This window comes from Aulonocara stuartgranti, assembly GCF_965226115.1.
Source record: "Aulonocara stuartgranti genome assembly, chromosome: 17".
Lineage (NCBI taxonomy): Eukaryota > Metazoa > Chordata > Actinopteri > Cichliformes > Cichlidae > Aulonocara > Aulonocara stuartgranti.
This window is the reverse complement of record NC_138953.1, coordinates 31,656,218-31,677,892: the sequence shown is the minus strand read 5'-3', so window position 1 is coordinate 31,677,892 and position 21,675 is coordinate 31,656,218. Positions and strand designations below refer to the sequence as shown.

At 39.8% G+C, this 21,675-nt stretch overlaps 2 protein-coding genes across 7 annotated transcripts in view; one reads left to right on the top strand and one right to left on the bottom strand.

Annotated features, from left to right (window-relative positions):
• Positions 1-8,913, top strand: part of LOC309692224 (actin nucleation-promoting factor WASL-like) — a 38,232-nt gene extending 29,319 nt beyond the window's left edge. For 4 of the 5 annotated variants that reach the window (XM_082510531.1, XM_082510527.1, XM_082510529.1 and 1 more), the window contains 7 exons: positions 893-1,079; positions 1,991-2,033; positions 3,232-3,385; positions 3,573-3,590; positions 4,365-4,906; positions 4,999-5,107; positions 6,138-8,913. In XM_082510531.1, coding sequence (XP_082366657.1) covers positions 893-1,079; positions 1,991-2,033; positions 3,232-3,385; positions 3,573-3,590; positions 4,365-4,906; positions 4,999-5,107; positions 6,138-6,199 — 1,115 coding nt within the window. In that variant the 3' untranslated portion in view covers positions 6,200-8,913. The remainder of the gene's footprint in view (positions 1-892; positions 1,080-1,990; positions 2,034-3,231; positions 3,386-3,572; positions 3,591-4,364; positions 4,907-4,998; positions 5,108-6,137) is intronic. The other variant, XM_082510528.1, reaches the window with a different exon arrangement.
• Positions 8,914-13,098: 4,185 nt separating this feature from the next.
• lmod2b (leiomodin 2 (cardiac) b) lies at positions 13,099-20,340 on the bottom strand. 2 transcript variants are annotated; one of them, XM_082511044.1, is made up of 6 exons: positions 19,746-20,340; positions 18,773-19,249; positions 17,173-17,433; positions 16,870-17,085; positions 15,706-16,161; positions 13,099-14,144 (listed from the first exon to the last, which is right to left on the bottom strand). In XM_082511044.1, exons 1-6 carry the CDS (start codon positions 20,019-20,021, stop codon positions 14,118-14,120), a joined length of 1,713 nt encoding a protein of 570 aa, XP_082367170.1. In that variant the 5' UTR covers positions 20,022-20,340; the 3' UTR covers positions 13,099-14,117. The 2 variants fall into 2 exon arrangements, with proteins under 2 accessions (XP_082367170.1, XP_082367171.1); XM_082511045.1 differs by having other exon boundaries at positions 15,706-16,158.
• Between the last annotated feature and the right edge of the window lie 1,335 nt (positions 20,341-21,675).

Genomic DNA, 21,675 nt, shown 5'->3' with positions numbered 1-21,675 from the left:
CCTGGTTATGTAATCCATAATAAGAGCAAATCTATTAACTGTCTAGACCAAGGATGTCAAACTCATTTTACCTCACAGGTCAAACACAGGCTACTTTAATCTTATGTTGGCGGAAGCAGTGAAACTCCTATTTCTGTGAGTGTACAGAGAATTAGCCACACATTTAATCAATGAGATGTCTTACTGTATTAAAAAAGAACAGTATGTCTCAGTTTTTTAATTATTTCAGTGTTGTATGAATTGCTATTAGGGATGTCTTTATTAGCAGGAAAAGGTGTAACACTTGTGAAAATACAGTTAAAAGTCTAGAATTTATGTGCTCCTTCACATTTTCCAAAGTCATCCAGTGGGCCAGATTGGGGTCTTCCCCAGGCCTATTCTGGCCCCCGGGCCTTGTGTTTGAGACCCATTGTCTAGACAATTGATGAGGACCAAAACTGAAGAGAACAAGGTTTTGAACACGTTTTAGACAAAAATGTACAAAGTCTTTAGTCTTAATGATGTTTAGCTTCATCTCTCTGTCTTAACTAATGTGATTATTTAGTTTAAATACCCCAGGGAAGTATGAAAAATGCTATTATTTATCATATACTGAATATTCTGACATTGTTTTCTCACCAACAGATTTAAATAACATGTGCAGATCTCCACACAGTCTGTAATAGTCATTAAAGGATGATTTAAGCACATAAAGTAAAAGCACAAACTCTATTTCTATATAGAGCCAGGGTCACAGGTCATGTTTTATGGCTTGTTAAACACTTTTATGGCATTTTAATCTGAAGACAGTTCGTGCATTAGGCGTTTAAAGACACTTCTTTAGATGTAGGAGGAAAATCCTTTGTTGTTTTATATGAGCTGTAACTTTAGTACTGTCTTCTTCATTTTCCAGGACCCGCATTGCCCATGGCGACTGTCGATATCAAAAACCCAGAGATCAACAGCGTTCAGCGTTATCACAACAATTCTCAGATGAACAACATTGTGCACTCTTCCTTTCCTAAGAGGGAGAAAAAAGTCAAAGGGGGGAAGAAGAAGAGGTTGACAAAGGCAGACATTGGCACACCGAGCAACTTCCAGTGAGTGAGCCCAGGGTTGTTTGTTTAAGGTCAGAGGTAAACGCTGACCTTTGGTCTCCTTGGTAAACTGTTTTCCCTGGACTTTGTGCTTTTTTCCAGTATTGTATTTTTTTGTAGGTCCTGTTTTTACCACTTACCATGAATTTCATATAAATTGAATGCCATACTTTTCCTACACAAATGCCTGGAGTTCACATAAGTGCAACAAATTGGACTGTCATGCATAAATTAAATCAGAGCAGCGCTGCAGAGTTTGACAGCACTAGGTGGCGCTACAGCAGCACAAAAAGCTTAAAAAGTCAGCTGTAATCCTGGTTCCCGCTTTGACAATTTGCTCTTTACAAAGCCTAATAATCCCACGTCACAGCCAGCATGAACTGCTGCACTATTACTCCATTTCCAAAATTTTAATAGCCATTAGTCAATCACCCATTTACCCTTATAAATAATACATTTAGTTAATTATGCAGCACTTGGAGAAATTACACATGTTGTATTTTATAATGTGGTTTTTAAGACACAGCAGGAATAATTAAATGAATTTTAAGCAGCGCTAACGTTGAAGGTAGTCCTCTGAGAAAGTCAAAAGTAGCATTTAAAGCTATGCTATGAGTTTCAGATGTCTTAAAATTTGATATAAAAGTTTGACACATTTGCACTGATGAACTTCTGCATCTGAAGAAGAGGTGAGGGGGTGGCAGCACTAATCCATTTAGTGCCATCCTACAGAATAAATAAACACATATCTTTGCTTTTACCTGACAAACACAGATTGGCTTTGCAGTTAATAGCTAATGGATCTTTGTCTGCTTTTTATTTGAATATAGGAAACATCATGTACTGTCTATGTATTCTGCCCCCTTCCTGAACACATCATGTCTCACATGCTCTCTCTTCTCCTTTTCTCACAGGCACATTGGACATGTAGGATGGGATCCAAACACAGGCTTTGATGTAAGCAGCATCCACAGAACCTAACACTAATATGTACATGTTTGTTGTGCGTGTCTGCACATGTCAGCTATGTGACCTCTAGACATTTGTGTGTAGCTCATCCATATGTCAAGTAGGCATCCCTCTTCTTGACAGATAGTTTAAATTTTAATACTGGCTCCCAAATATTAATCTGAGCTGTGTGGCTGAGCCATCCGGAGTGTTACACAAGGAGATTTTTTTTATTTATTCATTTTTTTTGGTGATGTAGGGAATCAACCCACATCTGCATAATCCATGGACTCGTTCCCAAAAAGCTTCATCAGTAACTCTGTTGGACTCTGGATGATAGCTCTGAGATTATACAGGTCAAAGAGACTTGGTCTCCCTGTAAATGAAAAAATGAATTTCAGATGATTTTGGTTTCATAAGTTAATGCTTTCAAGGAGATTTTTTTTTTTTTTTTTTTTAAATGAGTGACGTCAGTCAAACAAAACCTGCTCACCTCTTAAATCCTCAGGCTTTTAAAACCTAGGCACAAATTGGAGGATTCATAAAAGGGTAAGGGATATATTTTATAATCTGTTCTTCAGGTACTTTTAGTAAAGTCAAAGTAAAGAACTTCCCCTTAAACAGAAGGTCTTTTTTTTTTTTTTTTTTTTTTTTTTAATAGTCTGCTTGAAACAATTTGTCAAACCTGTCATATTATTAGAAAGCCAGATTAAATGTCATATTGAGGTCTTCATCTCTTGCAACTTGATCTCGACTTGCAACAGAGCATTTTCTGCTTCCAGAGTCCACTCCTGTAACAAGTCCTACACAGACCTTTGGTAGCTCAGAACTGAAACCACCAGGTGGCACCATAACGGCTGATATTCTGGCCTTTTCTCGAGCCCACTCTTATTTCAGCTTTTTATTTAGAAATGTCTCCCCAAAACAACATGACATTGACAGAAAGTTACTCCTCACATTCAGCTTTTGATTTGGCTCAGAGTGCATCTCCTAAAACTTCAAAATATTCTTTGATATTTTCTTGAAAATATTTCCTTATAATCTTATTTCCGTGAACGATAAAGGTATTTTTCTAGTTGATGTTTGTCTGAAATTCCTGTTTGTACATTTGCAGCTGCACATAATCTGATTATCTGTGGGATAACCTGAACCTAAAGTGTAGGTGCAGAGGCTAAATGTCATGTTTAAATCTCTGTTTATTCTTCAGCTGAATAACTTGGACCCAGAGCTGAAAAACCTGTTTGATATGTGTGGCATTTCTGAGGCTCAGCTAAAGGATAAAGAGACCTCTAAGGTCATCTATGATTTCATCGAGAAGAACGGAGGTGTAGATGCTGTCAAAGATGAGCTGCGGAAACAAGGTACGGCCACAGAAACGAATATGTAGCCCGGGTTTTCATATCTTGATATAAGAAATAGGAATTTAACTATACTGTTAAATTTGATGTATGTGCGTGTTTGTGCAGGACACTCACCCTCTGAAAATGTGTTTAATGGGTTGATTGTCTTTAATTGACAATCTAACTAGTGTGGTGGTTTTATCCCCAGGTCCGCCCAGGTGGAGTGGTAGGTTTCTATGCATGACCTGCTGTGACTGTGCATGTAGAGTCAAACTATGAATCCGAGCTGTTTCAGGTCTTCAGTCTTTTTAGTAAGATCTTTGCTGTTTTGCACCTGATTGTTCTCGAGTTGGATGTGCTGTCGACTCTCTGGAGACATACCAGCTGTTTGTCACGTTAGACAGGTTTCCTTTGTTTCACGGAAACATTGTCCTGCAATGACACTACTTTAAATACTTTGTTTCTATCTAACCTCTCACATGAACTTCAGCCACACTTGTAAATGTTTGGCCCGTCATGTTTTAAACACTTTGCACGTGAATTTACGTTTGTTTAACCAGGCTTTAGTCGTCAGTGAAGCAGAGCCAAACTAGCTTTTTGAGCTTTGGAAAGCATGTTTTTAAATGGTGTTCACATACTTGGAATGGGGATACGAAGTCCAATTTGGGAGTATTAACATCTTTCTTTGAAAGTTTGTGGACATTTTTTTTTCTCAATACAGATTTTGTGAACAAAAAAACCCCACCAGTTATTTGCAAGAAGGCTGCTCCTTCACTCAACTCTGTAATTGCATGGCTTTGCGCAAGAGGACCTGACGAGCACTTCTTGACTGAGATTCCTTAAAATCTTTAGGAATTGTCCAGATTTTCCTCTGCCCTTCATTAAAATTATATGTAGAGAATAAAAAGGAAAAATAACCTGTAGGGGATACAGTGTGAACTACAAATGGTTCAATCACAAGTTTCTGCTTTAACCTTTTTCTTCTCCTCCTTTTCTTCAGCACCTCCACCTCCACCTCCATCCAGAGGCGGCCCTCCTCCCCCACCCCCACATCACGGCTCCGCCCCTCCCCCACCACCACCTCCCGCACGGGGACGAGGTGCACCTCCACCTCCTCCCCCCTCCAGAGCTCCCGTCTCTGCACCCCCGCCTCCCCCTCCATCACGGCCAGGCATATCTGCTCCACCGCCGCCTCCTCCCAGCCGCGGCCCACTCCCGCCACCCCCTCCACCGGTCCACGCATCCCTTCCCGTTGCACCTCCCCCACCACCCCCGCCTCCCCCCTCATCCGGCGCTGGCGCACCACCTCCTCCTCCTCCCCCGCCACCTCCTCCTGGCCCTCCACCCCCAGCTCCTCCACTCGCCACAGAAGCTAACGGAGGGGACAGCAGCCTGCCGACATCTGGAAACAAGTCTGCGCTGCTGAGTCAGATCAGAGAAGGAACCCAGCTTAAAAAGGTGGAGCAGAAAGAGAGGCCAGCATCCAACGTGGGCAGAGACGCGCTTCTGGACCAAATCCGACAAGGAATCCAACTTAAAACTGTGAGTATTCATCCATCCCACACGGCATCTCTCCATCCGCTGTGCTTTCTTTGCGTGCTTTAACCACCACGTTTTATGTATTGTCTTTACAGAGGGACGATAATAATGACTCAGCACCTGCCTCACCAGCCCCATCATCAGGCATTGTTGGGGCCCTCATGGAGGTGATGGAGAAAAGGAAAAGGGCTATTCACTCTTCAGGTACTTTCAAATATATCAGTCTTTATCACCTACTCAGCTATCGCTACAACATATATCTGTAGTTAAAACTAGGACTATCTTTGTTTCCTGTTGACTACCAATTTTTACCTCTCAGCCAGAAAAGGCCGATGGGGTATGACCCCGGCATTTGTGAATGCGATGACTGAAAAAAACCTGTCTGACTGACTATGAGGCAGTGTAGGATTTTCAAACTGATACCTTAGATGCATCTACTAAAAATCTCAGATGAGTTTCTATCTCAGTGGCCTTGACCTGAAGGTCAGAGGTCAAGTTTTCCACCCGTATTGAACATGATTTTATTAGTAAAGCATTTAAATTCAAGCTTACCTGACACACTGTTAGCAGCCTATAATAAGTACTGATGTAAATCACCCTGCAAAAAAGGAATGGAAGTGATCTTTATCAGTTAATTTCATTGGCTGTTTTACATGGAACAAGGTAGGGCAGCCTTGAGTCTCTTAGTGTTTTTCCACTTTTAGTTGGCATTCACACAAATTCAGCTCCATATATCGAAAACGGTTTCACATGAAGTCAATGCAAAGTAATGAAACTTTCTTAAGCTATTCTTGTGCTACGCAGTCATCGAACAGTTTTATAAACTGAAATACAACAAGGGGAAAAAAAGCTTGTCGTCGATCTCGGAGCGTTTTCCCTGAAGAGGCTTGTCAGCACCACCAAGTTTACACCAACTGCAGTCATTTGAACGTCATTTACTCTAAATCTGATGACATTTAAAGAATACAATGGAATAGAGTAGCCCTTTATTGTCATTGTACACGTACAACCAAATTGTGGAACAACTTCCTCATCAGTCGAACATCCTCATGATTTTTTGTTTTTCACTTTCTCATTTAAAAACAAAACAAAACATGAAAGTCACCCTCAGAGAATTTTGAACAACAGTATAATTCATCATACATAGCCTCTGTGTAAATATTGCTGTTTTATTGCCTGCATTAAGCACTTTTCATCTCTTTCAGCCTAGATAACATGATTTTTCTTTCTACAGATGAGGATGATGATGATGAAGATGATGAAGACTTTGAGGAGGAGGATGAGTGGGATGACTAGTGTTTGTTTGTTTGTTTTTTTTTCTTTTTCTCCCCTTCCCAAACCCCCCATTCCTCAATTCCCCAACCAAATGATCACAACACTAAAATTGTATTTGGAAAAAGAAATCGTTAATTTCAAAATTATTAATGTAAATGTTCTATTGATTTGCTGTATATTTTTTGTTGCCTTCATGCCTTTTTATTAATCTGTGCAATACCTCATTTAATCTGTAAATGTTTGTCATTGTCATCTTCGGTCGTCGGCCCTTCATCTTCTCCCTTTACGCCTTATTGGCTGGATCTGTCTCTTGATAGCAATATGTCTCATCTCTCATTTTAAGTGTCCCTTGCCCCCCCACATCACTCCCTCATCTGTCACTCAGGCATCTTTCATATCTGCTGCCTCCCATTGCACACGTTCCCAGTCGTCAGTTTAACGTGCAATTTTATATCAATTTGTCTTTCAAATTTCAGAGTTAAATGTAGTTTTGGGGTGGTAACTTACAAAACAGGTCGCCACAGATCTTTTGATTAGTCGTATCATCGTTGTTCATTAGGAGGGAAAAGAATTAACTATTTTCATACCCTACTGCTCTGTAGTTTATTTTTACGTATTCAAATGATCCTAGTTTAGCACTCATATTTTCTTAAAACAAAGAGGATTTTTGGAATATTTAGCTTCATTTGTTGTGGACTGTAAATTTTCTCCAGAGTTTGAGTCTTGTTATATTTTTGCACAGATTAAAAAGAGGAGACTCGCTGCATGAATACAGGACATTTTTCAGGTCTGCTTCATTATGGAAATTACATACGCTTTAGGTAATGAGACAGAAATACACCTGAACATGAAGCTTTTTTTATTTCATTTGTTTTTAAACACACAACACTACATAGAGTACATGAATGGAGGTAGCCCACAGTGTTATGGCAGGCTATCTGTTGTGATTTTTAGGGTTTTGGGGTGTGTTTTTTTTTTTTTTTTTCTTTTTCTTTTTTCCAACAACACTAAAGATTCAGCTGAATCTGTGTTCTGTTTTTTTACAATAGCAAGCAGAGTATTAATAAATGCCTGTTTGTTGAAATCAGGTCATTCATCATGTAAAACTTGTGGAATAAAGACATTTTAGTTTTCATACCTGATGCTTATCATGGGTCCATATGCAAAGTTACTGTGCAGAAACACCAGGGCTAACATCATGTACTTCCTGCTATAGGAAGAAATGCATTCATGGCATTCTTCTAACAAGTATCATTATTTTAGCTAACTGTAAATCATGAGGTGTAACATAGGAATTACTTCCATAAAGAACTCTGTGGTTAACAGTTCTCTACAAAGACTAAAGATTCAAGCTGTCATTTGATCTGAACTAAAAAAAGGAAAACGGTTATCAGCAAGTTTAACATTTTTTATTTAATGTTAAATAGGACAAAATACTTAAGTCACAACTAGTTAAAAATCTGCTTAATTGTTAGAGAACTGTAATTTCCACAGTTGTGCAAATTCCTTCTAACCTGTTTGTCTGTAAAGTGATATTGTATAACAACTTTTGCTAAACAGCAGTTGATAAGTTTTCCTTTAGTGCTTTCTGTCTGAAAGGTTCTGCAAGATATGGTTAAAATTATCCGTCAGCACAAACCATCTTTTCCTGAATGTGTGGAATAGCTTGCTTATTTCCTACAAATTTAGATCTTAATTACAAATCAAGTTAAAATTTCAAGTTGGGTCTGTCAAAATTTTGATTTAAATATATCTCAAAATTTCAAGGTTTTTTTTGTTTGTTTTTTTTGCATTGGCAGAAAATGGCTTTAGAAGCTAAACAAAATTATGACAGATAATGGAAAATAAAGAAGGCAAGTCACTTCTACTAGTGAGCAATGGTGACAAATGACAGGTATTGGTAAACCCTGTATTATAAAATTAGCTCTAACAGCAGCCATAAATGGAAAATGTTAACATTTATCATAAAGTAATATATTTTCTGTTATTGTTGGCAAACATTAACCATTAGCATATGTTTATAGCACACATTAAACCCTTGGCCTCAAAAATAGAAGTAACCTGACTTCCAACCTGTACATAATCAGTGAAGCATCATGAAGACTGATTGGTATGGTTTAGCTAACCATATGCTAGCTGCTTATGCCAGAACAATAAACGTGGCAGAGAAAACCGTGAACCGAACTAAGTAAGGGTGAGGAGTACCGCTCGCCAAGAAAGGGGGAAAAAATCTAAAACCTGTTGCTGTGTCATAAGTTGTCATGTTTAGTAATTAAACCTTTAAAAAGCATATTAGCATTCCAGTCTGGGTAATTTTGCTAATACGTTTCTGGATAATTTAAAAAAAAAAAAAAAGGCCAATACAACACTCGCAGTGCGTGAAGTTTCTTGAAAAATACTGTGATTGAAAACATTTAAAGCTTTTCAAACTATAATTCCTTTCCTTCTGTTTGCTGTTTAAGAAAACAAATATTTCCTTCAAATTATGTCTTTGAGAGACAAATTGCCACTTGCTTGATTTTCTAACTGACCTCTTTTTTTTTTTTTTTTTTTTTTCTTTTTTTTGTCAAATACTAAGATACTTCTTGGGAGAAAAACTAGCCATGTTTTGCTGATGTTAGCTTCTGTAGGTAACTCGGTTAATAAGACGTTGTGAATGCCAAGTCTTACCAAAAAGGCTGGACGAATAATGACTCTTACAATGTACACTCCAATAAAAGGTTGATATATACGTATTTTGTTATTTGGACTCGTTGCTATGTTTGTTGTTTGTTTTAACCTTCACATCTTGTCACAATGGATGTCTCCTCCAATCTTTGCCTTTCGTACAAAACCACTGGTAAATCTTTTGTTGTAGGTCTCACAAGACATGGTAACATTCCTTTTCTATAATGAAGAGGTAAAATGAAAGGAGATCACAATCATGTCAGTCCAGCATGTAATGTGAGCAAGGAATGTAGGTCCCATCACCTACAGATCTGGAAACAGCTGGACAGAGGATTATCACAGCCTTTACTGACCCAGGTAGAATAAAGGGCAAAACATGGCTGCAGTCCTGACTGTGAATTTCAGCTGTTGATTCTTAAAATTAAAAAAAATAAGACTTTTTTTTTTTTTTTTCCCCTTGTGATCAGAATGAGCTCATGTGAGGTAACAAGATAATAGTAGTCCAGTCCATTGAGGCTGTGTTACCTTATTTGACAGGAGTCTGTAAATCTAAGCATGCATTTCTTTGTATTTGGTGCCACTTGATGAATATCAAAATGCATTATACTCTAAGTAAATGAAGAAAGCTATATACACGCACAAGACAGACACAAACACAAGAAAGAAAGACTGAGGAAATAATAATTGGCCTTTCCATGTTATTTATAGACATGTATTGACCACAACAGCTCTGTGCTTTGGTCATTTATTTTTAGTAAATAGCCACATCAGCTGGTCTGTTATCTTCCCTGTCTTCTGGTGAGCTTATGAAAGGGATTAGGGCAGGTATGGCACTTTCCATCAGTGTGCTCCTACTTTGATAGACTACTTCCACAGAGACCAGCACACACAAAGAGAGAAAAAGCTTTTATATAAGCAGAAGCACTTCTGTGAAGTTTTTGTGTGTTTAATGGGAATGCTTTCAAAGATATTATGTCATTTTCTTCCTTTGAATATGGAATTTTTCAGTTAGTGAATGCAGAGGACCACTAAATATGTCCTTACCACTTTCACTGTAACTAGTATTTCAATGACCCTGAGCCAGTTTATTGAAAAAACAAAAAGGATGTTGGGCAAGTTCATTGGCCAGTGAGACAAACTGGATAAATTACTCAATTATATTTATGCCAATATAATTCCTTGATCAAAGGTTAAATTTGATACTCCCATCCATCAACCCACAGATTGTTGTACACAGTGACAGCACAGCTAAATGCGGTGTATCTGATATCCCCGTATTGGTGTTGTTTCTATATCATAATAATGTTGGTTCAGCATTGAAAGCCAGATTAAAAGATTAAAAGCCACTGACCAATCACGTTCTTGTGATGTCATAAGTTTGAGATCTGGTGGAAAAAGCTAAAACCATTAGCTAATTTCTTGGTAAGTTGATCCTGGAGCGACACTGTTATAATGATATAGAACAAAGCCAACACGGGGATATCAGAATTGGCACATAACACATAAAAGTGTTTTAAAAAGTGTTCCTTAAATAGTCAGCCTTTCTGCGATAGTAAATAGTCTATTGTAAAATAATCTACCACGTTAACATAATTCGGCACTACGTGTGTCAGCTTTTGACCCTACGAAAAATAAAATGCTGCTCACCCCTGACTCACCACTGACATTTTATCAATGGAGTTCATCATTGTAATAGTTAACTGTACTCTTCTAACAGCAGCAGTAGCTGCCTATGTTAATATTTCAAACAACCCGAATGTTGTGACTCAGAGGCCTAACAGCTCTGGGTTATGTGTGGCTTTGGCAAAATATGTGATACATGAAAACTTGCCTGCTTAACATTTTTTGTGGTTCAGAAAAGGGTTTTAAAATTCTCTGCAGAGCATTAAACCCAGTGTACATCCTTAAAATCATGGCAAGAATTCCATATGGGATAGTGTAGTGACCACCCTGAGTGCATCTACAAGCAGGAAGTCTCTGCTCTTTATCGATGATTTTTATGGAAGAATGCCTCTATTTACAGCTTGACAGACATGACAAAGTGCTGTGCTTGAGTAGAGGAAGTTGTTTCTTTTTTTTAAACTGCAGGACACTTAGCTAGTATTGTGTATACTGAGCTGCTGTGCATCGGATGCCACTGATAGAATGGTTTCCAGTATAAATAGTCCCCTCCATAGGAGCCCAGTTTAACTATATTCAGACTTCTCACATCTAGATTATTGTTGCAACTTCTGCAGCTTTCATTTGTGCAAATTTGTGCAATGTAGTGAGCTTATTGAAATACGTTTTATGTCTTCCATCCTGTCTTCCACCAATGAGAAGAAGTCTTCAGACTCAGTGGCTATATGTGAAATAAAAAACATTTTTTCAGCAAATTTGAATCTTGAATGTTGAAACCTAAGCCTTCTGATGCACAATAAACCCAATGATCAAGTGACTGGTGCTTTGGAGACTGTCGGTCCTGATCAAATCTGTAGTTTTCTGGCCGTTGCCACCTCTCAGGGCCTGACACTGCTGTCTTTGAACAGCTGTTCTGTGGATTTAGGAGTTGGGGAACTCTTCCAAGACATATAAACAAACACAAGACCAGGATTAGGATGGCTGACACTAATAGATCACAATTCTCAGTCTCTTGATTTCACTCTCTCAACTCTCATCCCCCACCTCATATGATCGTCTTCTTGACACGTCATTCCTTCTTTCCATTCTGATTTGTCATCTCACTAGCACCTGACTATCATGTCAGTGTGACTGCTCTAACAGGGCATACCACAACCTGATAAAGTTCAAACTGAGGATCAGAATGGGGAAGAGAGGTAATATAAGTAACCCAAAAGAGGTCAAAACATCTAGTGAGTGGCAGTTCTCTGGATGAGAGAACCTTCTTGTTAGAGGTCAGAGGAGAATAGTCAAACTGCTTTGAGGTCATAGGAAGGCAACAGTAACTCAAAAACCACTTGTTACAGCCAAATGCAAAAGAGCATCTCTGCATGCATTTAACTGAAACTTGGAGTACATTGGCTATAACAGCAGAAGCCACTCTAGGTACCATTCCTGTCAGCTAAAAGCAGGAAACTGATGCTCTCAAAATTTGATAATAGAATATTGGAAAACCCATTGGCTGCTCTCATGAATCTCAATTTCTGCTCCGCCATCCGGATGGTAGGATCAGACTCTGGTGTAAACAACCTTAAAGAATGGATCCATTCTGCCCTTTGTTCATCCCTTTATGACCCCAGTCTACCAATCTTGTGATGGCTGCTTCCAGCAGGATACTGTTGCCATGTCACAAAGCTCAGATAATCTGGTTTCTTGAACATGACAATGAGTTTATGTACTAAAACGGCCCCCACAGTCAGATAGAAGCTAATAGAGCACCTCTGGGGTCTGGTAGAGGAGATTCGCATCATGGATGTGTACCTGCAGCCGTGCGATGCTGACAGTTAATATGGACTATCTATATGGACTATTAATCTCTGAGGAATGTTTCCAGCAGGTTTTTGAATCTATACCACTGAGAACTGAGGCAGTGTTCTAAAAGGGAGTTCAGTCTAGTACACGTCAGATATACCTCGCAAAGTGACTGGTGAATGTACTTATGCCACTTTTGCACTGTATTAGTATTATTCTTTTAAATTTACGGAGGATTACAATAAATTCCTGCATTTAAAAATATTTATTGTTACTTTCATGATGCCACCTCTTATTTTTATTAAAATGCTCTCCCGAGTCTTCAAATCAAGATAAACAGAAATCATCCTTTTTACGGTTGCAGCAGATGGCTGCCCCTCCCTGAACCTGGTTCTGCTGGAGGTTTCTTCCTGTTAAAAGGGAGTTTTTCCTTCCCACTGTCACCAAAGTGCTTGCTCATAGGGGGTCATTTGATTTGGGTGTTTTTTTCTCTGTATGTATTATTGTAGGGTCTACCTTACAATATAAAGTGCCTTGAGGCAACTGTTGTTGTGATTTGGCACTATATAAATAAAATTGAATTGAATTGAATTACAGACATGCGTCAAATCTATTCTATTTCTTATTCAAAACGTTAAAAAAAATCTATTCAACAGGGTTTATTGGGTAAGGTTAAGGTTATGATGACTTACACCTCAGAGGATTAAAACCTTCCAAAGTTAACTAAAGCTGCTCTATAACTTTATATCTCAAACATCTGCATGTTGAGTTGAAGTGATATCAGCTGAAGTTGAACTAGGCCTGGACATTTGTGCAATACCACTTTGTACCACAAAATGGTGTAGTGAGTCAACTGAACCTTTATTTAACCAGGCAAGTCATGAAGAGCACGTTCTTGTTTACAATGGCAGCTTATCCAAAAAGCAAAACCTCTGGAGAAACTCGGTGTAGCTTAAAAGAAACACCAACTGTTAGAAAGTAACACACATCCAAAAAATACATTTCAGCACACACTGCTAAAAAACAGCTGGTACTTACAAAAAGTTATTTAAAGGTGGCTAACATTAGCAAACATTAGTTGTCATTAGTCGTCCCAAGCTAGGCTACTGGTCATAGGCTGTGCCATTCACTGGCATTCACCGGGCTGAACAAATATGGGGCTCATCGGTTTTTATTTGATATTATAAAATTTTTAATCACGCTTGTTTGCGTAGTTTCTTCGCTTGTCATGCACTGTGAATTGTTCAAAGAGCGCAAAAGCCTTGCTTTAATGCGTGTTATCTTGAGTGGGTGTATTGTGAGTGTGTTGAAGTGGGAATATGCATCAGTGGCGCTTGACCAGTAAGCTGACTCACTGATAAACACAAAAACAGTGGCTCCGTGGGACTGACTGCATTCTTCCCTTTAACAGCCTGACCCCTTTCTTTCAAATGGAGCTCATCCAGAAACCAAAGAGTCAGAAAAGAGTCTGCATCCTTCCACAAGTGGTATTGTAAACAGCAGGTGGCTATATTTAGCTATATTTAAATCAGTTCAACCACAACAAATCATATTTACAGTTAAGGAAACAGCGATTTAGAAAACTTGTCAGTAAACAAATTAGTTCACTCCTTCCACAAATTAAAATACAAATGCCATGTACCTAATTCCTATTGTGAATACTTAAAAAAAACAAATTCAACATTTTTAAAATGTAAAGCTGTCATTGCAGTGCAAATTTCCAGTGTATTTTTTATGAGTAAGAATTCACGTCGGCCTCCTTAGAAAACCCAAGTTTTCACCTGTCATCATTCACCACCGTCGGTCAGTCCATCGTCATCAGTATCCAAATGATAACAAGATGATGTCTTTTATGACACTTTTATCGTAGATGACGAGGGACTTCCACCTGGAAAAGACAATGATATAATCAAGCTAGGAGGTATTAATGCACATTACTGCTCACCACGTGACTTTCATCTCTCTGACATTTTGTTTGACCCAAATCAAGCAAGAAAGCACGGTGGTTGGATGCCTGGGCAAAAATGTTTATTCCCCAACCATTTGGCAAAAACGTCCTTGAAGTTGTTTTGGTCACTACCAGATTGCCTGTTTTCCATGGCAGATGCCACCTTGTCTGCAAACACTTGCCAACTACTCCACAAGCAGTAGTGAAACTGTGAAGAGTCCCACGCAAACTGTAAACCACCTTTTATAATCTGTTGGATGCACAACTTTTACTTTGAAGGCGAACGTTCTCTGTTTCCAGTTTGCGCTGCACTTTTTCAAGGTTTGCCACCACCCGGTAAGTAGTTAGCAAGTGTTTGCAGACAAATTGCTGTCTTTCACGCACACTATAGGCTATGGCAGCAACCTGCTAGCATCTAAAGCAATCTAGGGGTCAACTCATGACGACAAGTAATTTTATCGGTTCACATATTTATGAAATTTTTGTTATTGTACATTAGCTAATGTTTTCTCCCTTCCCCAGTCTAATGCTAAGCTAGCTAGCTACATCTATTAGATTCATCACCCAGACGCATTGGCTACCATTGATGAACTATTTTCCTAGTTGTAATAGCAGGATACAGCATTTTCATTGTGTCATTATGATTTCTGACTAACACAAACTGGAGCATTGCATCAGTGATGTGCGTAATGTCCTCGCTGGTGTCAGTAGATGTGTTAAATGTGTGTTGCTGGTCCGTGTTGTGTTCTGGTAAGGTGTTGTGTCTGTCTTTATCTAAGTTTCAGTCAACAGTTTCTATAAATACCTGCATTAAGTGGCTGGAATTTCACAGCTACACTTGGAGACCCTGCTATCTGAGGGCAGAGCTAATTTTCCACTCCAACAATGTGAAGAGCTGTAATAAAGCTTCAAAAGCATCTCTTTTCTCGGAGGTAAAAATAGTTTAGCTCTCAGAATAATAGCAGAAAAACAAAGTCCAGATGGGTTCATTTGCAGTTCCCTCTTGTTTGTCCTATTATATTTTCCTCCATATCAGTTAATCTGCCTCTTCAAGATAAAAATACTTGACTTGTTTGGCCGTCATTATTATTTACTGGCTGTAAAAGCGTTGTGATCACGCCAAAGTGCTGGATGGCAGCAAGTAGCCTTTTGCCTGCCTACCCTCTACAGACAGAACATAGCATGTCAGCCACAGAGATGACTCAGACACCGCTGACTCTGTGTCATGCACATCTAAATTAAACTCCCCGCTTGTTCAGTTTGCTTTCGAGAGACTCTGCAATTTTGCTTCAAGAGCTCTGCTCGTCTGCTTGTGTTTCTGCTTGAGTGTTGAATTTTGAACTTTTCTCACACTAAAGCTCGAAGCACTCTAACCTCACACAATGTTTGGCTGAGTGCACTTCTAAATAATCAAGTTTCAGTCTGCTACAACTTTTAATGTGACTATTAGTAATTAGAAGCAAATTTGGGGCTAGAAAAACATCAATTTAACACCACTTACCCGTTTCAGATTGCGCATGCTGCTATTGCGGATGGACTCCATCAGCTGATCATGGGCTGACCTCATTGGTGTTGATGGCCTGCTGCCCTCCTCCCCTCTCCTCTCTACCGACACTGGCCTAAGGGCATTTTTGAGCTCCTTAAGGATGCCGTTTGTCTCATCATTGCCCGACACCTTCCCCTTCTTCCCCTTCTTCCCTTTTGTTTTCACCGTCTTTTTCTTGCCCGCTTCATGCGCCTTGATAACCTCTGCAATCATCCTCGTGGGCTTTTTCTTCTCCTGCTGCGGGAGAGGAGGTGGAGGAGGAGGTGGCGGAGGAGGCGGGGGTGGAGGTGGGGGAGGAGGTGGCGCAGGGGGTGTCTGTTTTTTAGCCAGGTCGTTTCGGGGCAGTTTAGGTGAGGACCAGGGAGAGGCCCTGGGTGAGCTGTAAGGTGATGAACTTGGCGTTCCTCTCTGCTGGCAGAGAAAGGCGCATAGACAAATAAATGGATAAACAGAAAAAGTAATATTTCTGGAAAAGCTGTGCAGGTGAAAGGGTGCGCATTAAAGTTTGAGCAGGTGTTCATTTAGCATTGTAGAGGAACTGTGAAAAATAAAAATACGTATATAATAAATGGCCAAAAATTCATTCACCCAGGGGTTAGTGACGTCCAACTTTTAAAAGGGAGTTGTTTTTTTGTTTTTGAACTAGGTGTCGAAAATGAGTAGTATCAGACTGTGACATCACTGCAGACTGATGACATAGCAATTTATCAATAACAAGGCAGCTACACCCTCAACAATACCCTGATTTATTGCTTATTTTACTCTAAAATTGGACATAATTTGCAAAATAAATACCATGACCTATTAAATATGACTTCTGATTGAAATCATAAAGCCATCAGGGAACATTTTAATGAGATTTCAGGAGATTTTTGTGTTTATTTAATTTTTACATTCTCTTTTAAATTTCCTTATTATTCTAGCATCCCCAGTTTTCCTTCTGTAGTTTGGTGTCAACGATGACCTTGGAGTGATCGTCAGCTCTGGAGTTAACATTTATGATGAAGATCTTACTCCTTTTCACAAAAATAAGAACTTTGAAAACAGTAAAGTCAGTATAAATTTTAGTATAAGTGGGGTGCGGGATGCTGTCCAGCTAGACAAAGTAAAGCTGCAAACCAGTGCAGTGGTTCTGGGGTTAACAGCTCCTTCTTGTGCCCCTTGCTGGTTCTGCTGCTGCTGCCTCTGCTCCTGCAGCCGTTTCTGCCTCTGGCGGTCTTGGTTCCTGGTGAGGATCCCTGTCATGCTCATTCTCGGCCCAGGTAGGTTGAACTGGTAACCCAGTTTGATCAAGGTGTAGTTTTCCCTCAGAATTTTCACCATCTCCATTTCCACCTGCAAGACGTGTTTGCTCATGATGATGTCATGATGTCATTAGCACAGCACAGACACAGAATAGGAATGAGAAGGAAGAAATCCAACCTGTCCTCCACACATGTGCCTCTGGTTATGAAACCTGAGCTCCGTCAAGGTGTTGTTTCCTGGTAGTGCTTGAACCAGAGCCATCACGCCTTTTCCAGACACATAGTTAGACTCTATATTCAGGCTGATGATGGAGGAGTTCTCCTTTAGCATCTTAGCAATGGCCAGAGCCACGTGGTCGTCAGCTCGAGTGTTTGCGAGGCTGAAGGTTCTCACGTGTGTGTTTGACCTCAATGCTTCAGCAAATCGGATGAGAGTTTCCTGAGAAGTAAATTATTAGTATTTATATTCTTCAGACATATCAGAACCTCGAAGCACAGAGCATTATAAAAAGTGAAAGATAATATGATTCTGTTCCCTTCAGCACTGCCACCACCACATAGACGCCAGGACATTCCTGAAGTCATCTGACACTTCAGAAAGGCCAGTGTTTACCACACTGACACAAAGCCTTGGTCCCAAGCTGCTGTTACAACAATACTAAAATTAGCCGCAACTTGTATGAGTAACTTTCCTGCTTCTATTGTGCAACCCACCAGAATGGCTTTAGCATCAAACACCGATTTTAGAGCACATGAGAAACTGGGACTGTTTTGGAAAGCCACACCACTCCAAACCTTCCAACACATTCAGTTTTTAATGTGGTTCCTTAGGAAAATCGATTGCCGACCCCTGAATCTCATGGGTGGTTTGGACTTGCCAGCCTCAGCCAGGGTGACAGCTGCAAGCATCTATTTTAGTCAATGAGAAATAATTTGGAAACTAACGTGATCATCTCATGACTTTGTTTCTAATAATAATAATAATAATAATGGATTGGATTTATATAGCGCTTTTCAAGGCACCCAAAGCGCTTTACAATGCCACTATTCATTCACTCTCGCATTCATACACTGGTGGAGGCAAGCTACGGTTGTAGCCACAGCTGCCCTGGGGTAGACTGACAGAAGCGAGGCTGCCATTTCGCGCCATCGGCCCCTCTGGCCATCACCAGTAGGCGGTAGGGTAAAGTGTCTTGCCCAAGGACACAACGACCAGGACAGAGAGCCCAGGGATCGAACCGGCGACCTTCCGGTTACAGATACGCTTCCCAACCCCCTGAGCCACGGTCGCCCATTCTAGGATGCTAATGTGGATAAAATTTAAAAAGCTGCTAAAAAATGTAGTCATCATCGGAAGATAGCTGATTAGCATTTTGCTCAGTTCTTTCCTTTTTGCTAAAAAGGCCTGCAAAGTGTCCTGTAAAGAACTTCCTGTATCTTCATCTGCCAGGTTGTGAAATTTAGCTAAAAGTTGAGCAAAACTGCTGGATTTGGAAACAAGGCTTATAGATTTAAATTTCAAAAAGTCACAAATTTGTTTAACTCACGATAGAGCTGATTGCAAACCTGTTTTGTTTGATTGCCTTATGATAACACAAGTGAAGCAACACACAGAAGGATCAAAACCTAAATGAACCTAATCTTGTGATTCATGCAATTCTTAGTCAGCAGCTAATTGTTATTATTGTTATCATAACCATAGTTATCTGCATTTCCTGTGACATGTTGGTGAAGATATTTTGTGAAATTAGTTTGTTATGAAAGAATTTTATTTGTACCTGTGAGATGTCATCTATATTATTGAGATTAACCTCAGTGAGTTCAGAGTCATTTCTAAGCACTCGCTGCAGAGCGTCATCGACTACAGTTGGGTTTCCAGTGGTGTTCGGGTCAGCAGGTGGTGGAGGAGGAGGAGGAGGAGTCCGCCTAATAGGCTCCACCCTCTGGGGCTTGAGTAGGGTTAGGTTCTCGGCCCACGACGTCACCTGCCCTGAATTTTTTGACGGTTCAGGTTTTGATTTATTATTTTGTTCTTCTTCCTCCTCGTCCTCTTCTTCCTCCTCTTCTGTTACAGGTTCTTCTTCACTCTCCGTCTCTTCTTCCTCTTCTTCCTCTTCTTCATCACTGTTCTCTGCTTCCTCTTCTTCCTCACTTTGTTTTTCATTCTTTTTTTGCTCCTTCTCATTTTCATCATCTTTGTCCTCTTCTCCTTCACTGGTTTCTTCTGTCACACAGTCCTCCTCCTGTTCTTCATCCTGTATTTTAATACAGTTAATGTCTGTGAAGGTTCTCAGTCATCCAGACCATCGTAGTCTAAAGAGCTTGGAAAGAAAAGCGTCTGGATTCTTTAAGTTGCTTGAAGACGTTTCACCTCTCATCCGAGAAACTTCTTCAGTTCTAAGGTCAGATCTAGGTAGAGGATCAACAGGGGGTTCATGACCCTCTTGGGGGACAGTCCGCTAGGACTTAAATCTGGGACTGTCCACCATTTGACCTTAGAACTGAAGAAGCTTCTCGGATGAGAGGTGAAATGTCTTCAAGCAACCTAAAGAAGTCCAGATGCTTTTCTTTCCAAGCTCTTTAGACTAATACAGTTAATAAAATCTTGAAATGCTAGCAGGATCATGTGATATGGACAGCGTCTTACTAGAAGAATTTGTAATAATGTTACTTTAAGTTACTCTGTTCTTTAGCAAAACTAATAGAACACCAGAACCAAAACATAAAAATAAAATAAATGTTAACACTAACCAGTTTTGGACTTGCTCCACCTAACTCATCCTCCAGCAGTCTACGTGTCTCGTTCTCCCAGTACTTCATGAGGGCCTCTCTGCTGAAGGTGCCTGTCGGGGTCTTATCTGTCTGGTCTCGCTGTCTGAGTCCTATGGGCACATTGGCATCAGGATCGATGTCCGACAGCTCCTTTTCCAACTCAGCCAGCTCCTCGGCGCTGAGAGAAGCCAAAAGCTCATCTTCATCAAGGTCTTCATACTTACTCAGCTCTCGACGATACCCAAAACAGCTCATGGCCAAAGTGTGATAAGCACAGAAGTGACAGAAATGCAGACAGGCCGGTTCTTGATTTGCTTATGATCTGGTGTAGACCCCAAAATGAAGACGCTTGGGATTGGAAATTCCAACAAAAGATACGGTCCACTATGAAACTAGTAGAAATTCAAAGTTAATTCAGGTCCTTAATGGCAAAGAAAAAAGTTGTCGGCATATTCTGGATCCAGTCTTCTGCCACTGAAGCCCACTCCAGTCTGAACCAGATCTGTCCTGGCCAACCGAGTTTATGTGACGGAGATCCTCCGTGTGTGTCCGTGGCCTCTCCTCTCTAATCTCCACAGCTGCTGTTCAGGCCTTAAGAGAGGGATCAGAGGGGAACGTACTAAAGTGTAGGCACCATGATGCAGCATCTTTTTTTGGGAGGTGCTGCTCTGAGAGGCAGAGACACAAAAAGCCTGTGAGCTCAGAGACCATGTGTCCTGTCAATGTAGTAGTCTGTAACCTTTGTTTATAGCCAACTGGGCTCAGAATATAGTCAACACAAGAAGTAAGACGCATGACATATAGTTGAAAAAACGGCACAGGCTTGGCCGCTACATATCCTTCAGCAAAAAGTTCTCTTTCTCTTTTATGCCAGTCTTGATGAATTTATAAACACATAAAATAGTAGATAAACATATTGAGTGAGGGACAAAAGCCTTATTTATATTGAATTCTGCCAACTTTAGTTGGTTTACCCACCAAAGAAATGGGACCTAAAATGTAACATATATTTTATTAGCCACAAGTTTTGGGTAGTGGCCACTGAGATTCCTTCAAAAGGTGGCTGGGCTCTCCCTTGGGGACATGGGGAGGACCCTTGCAATGTGGAAGATGGTGTTCTTACCCATATGGAAAAGATATATATAAATCTTATAAAGTTTTTATCTGTCTTGTATGAAACTTGTATGAAAAGCATACAAGAGTGAAAACACATATAAGATCCCTTGAAAAATTATATAATGAAACTTGTATGTTTTGTATACTTACTAAAAAAATATATGAAAGTAATGAGAAAGAGATCTGAGATACTCAGATCCCGCCTTTCAATACCTCCCAATAATTCAAACCTAGAGGAAAATTAAGCTGTGTTAGGGGGTGAACAGTGGGTATTACTGGTCATGAAATCAGGCTTTAAATTCAGTAGAGTGCTCACCACAGATTCTGTCTCTTCATTCACTAATGTCCACTAATACTAAACCTTGTTTTGTTTAAAAGTTTTGGTTTTAAAAAATATCAGTTGCAAGAATTGATTTCGTTTGATTTCTTTTCTTTTGGTTGTGCACAGACTCCTGACTATTAACTCAAATAGAAAACAATAAATTCATTCTTTGGTAATTGGATGTCATCAGATCATAAAGACACAGAGGTTATACAACTTTGTAAATGTCACAGTTTATTATATTTCACTGATATTATGACTTTTATGTTTACATTTTAAGACACCAGATTGTCAAGACACTAAAAAAGAAGGATGAAACAATTAATGCGAGGTTTACCCGTCATCTCTTTAATGGCCATGTGGGCTTGAGATTTTGTTAACCCTTAGACACATAAGTGGGTCAAAAAGGATCTGGTGTGGTCTTTTCCTTGCAATATCTAATTAATGAAAAGTTGTTATAATTTCATGTTC

What these genes read in the sequence shown, in the direction of transcription:
- lmod2b (XM_082511044.1), bottom strand. Translation starts at nt 20,021, where the DNA reads ATGAGCTGTTTTGGGTATCGTCGAGAGCTGAGTAAGTATGAAGACCTT. An exon ending in GTGGAGCAAGTCCAAAACTG is followed by an intron (nt 19,250 to 19,745) that starts GTTAGTGTTAAC and finishes ATTAAAATACAG; the next exon opens with GATGAAGAACAGGAGGAGGA. An exon ending in GGCACATGTGTGGAGGACAG is followed by an intron (nt 17,086 to 17,172) that starts GTTGGATTTCTT and finishes CACGTCTTGCAG; the next exon opens with GTGGAAATGGAGATGGTGAA.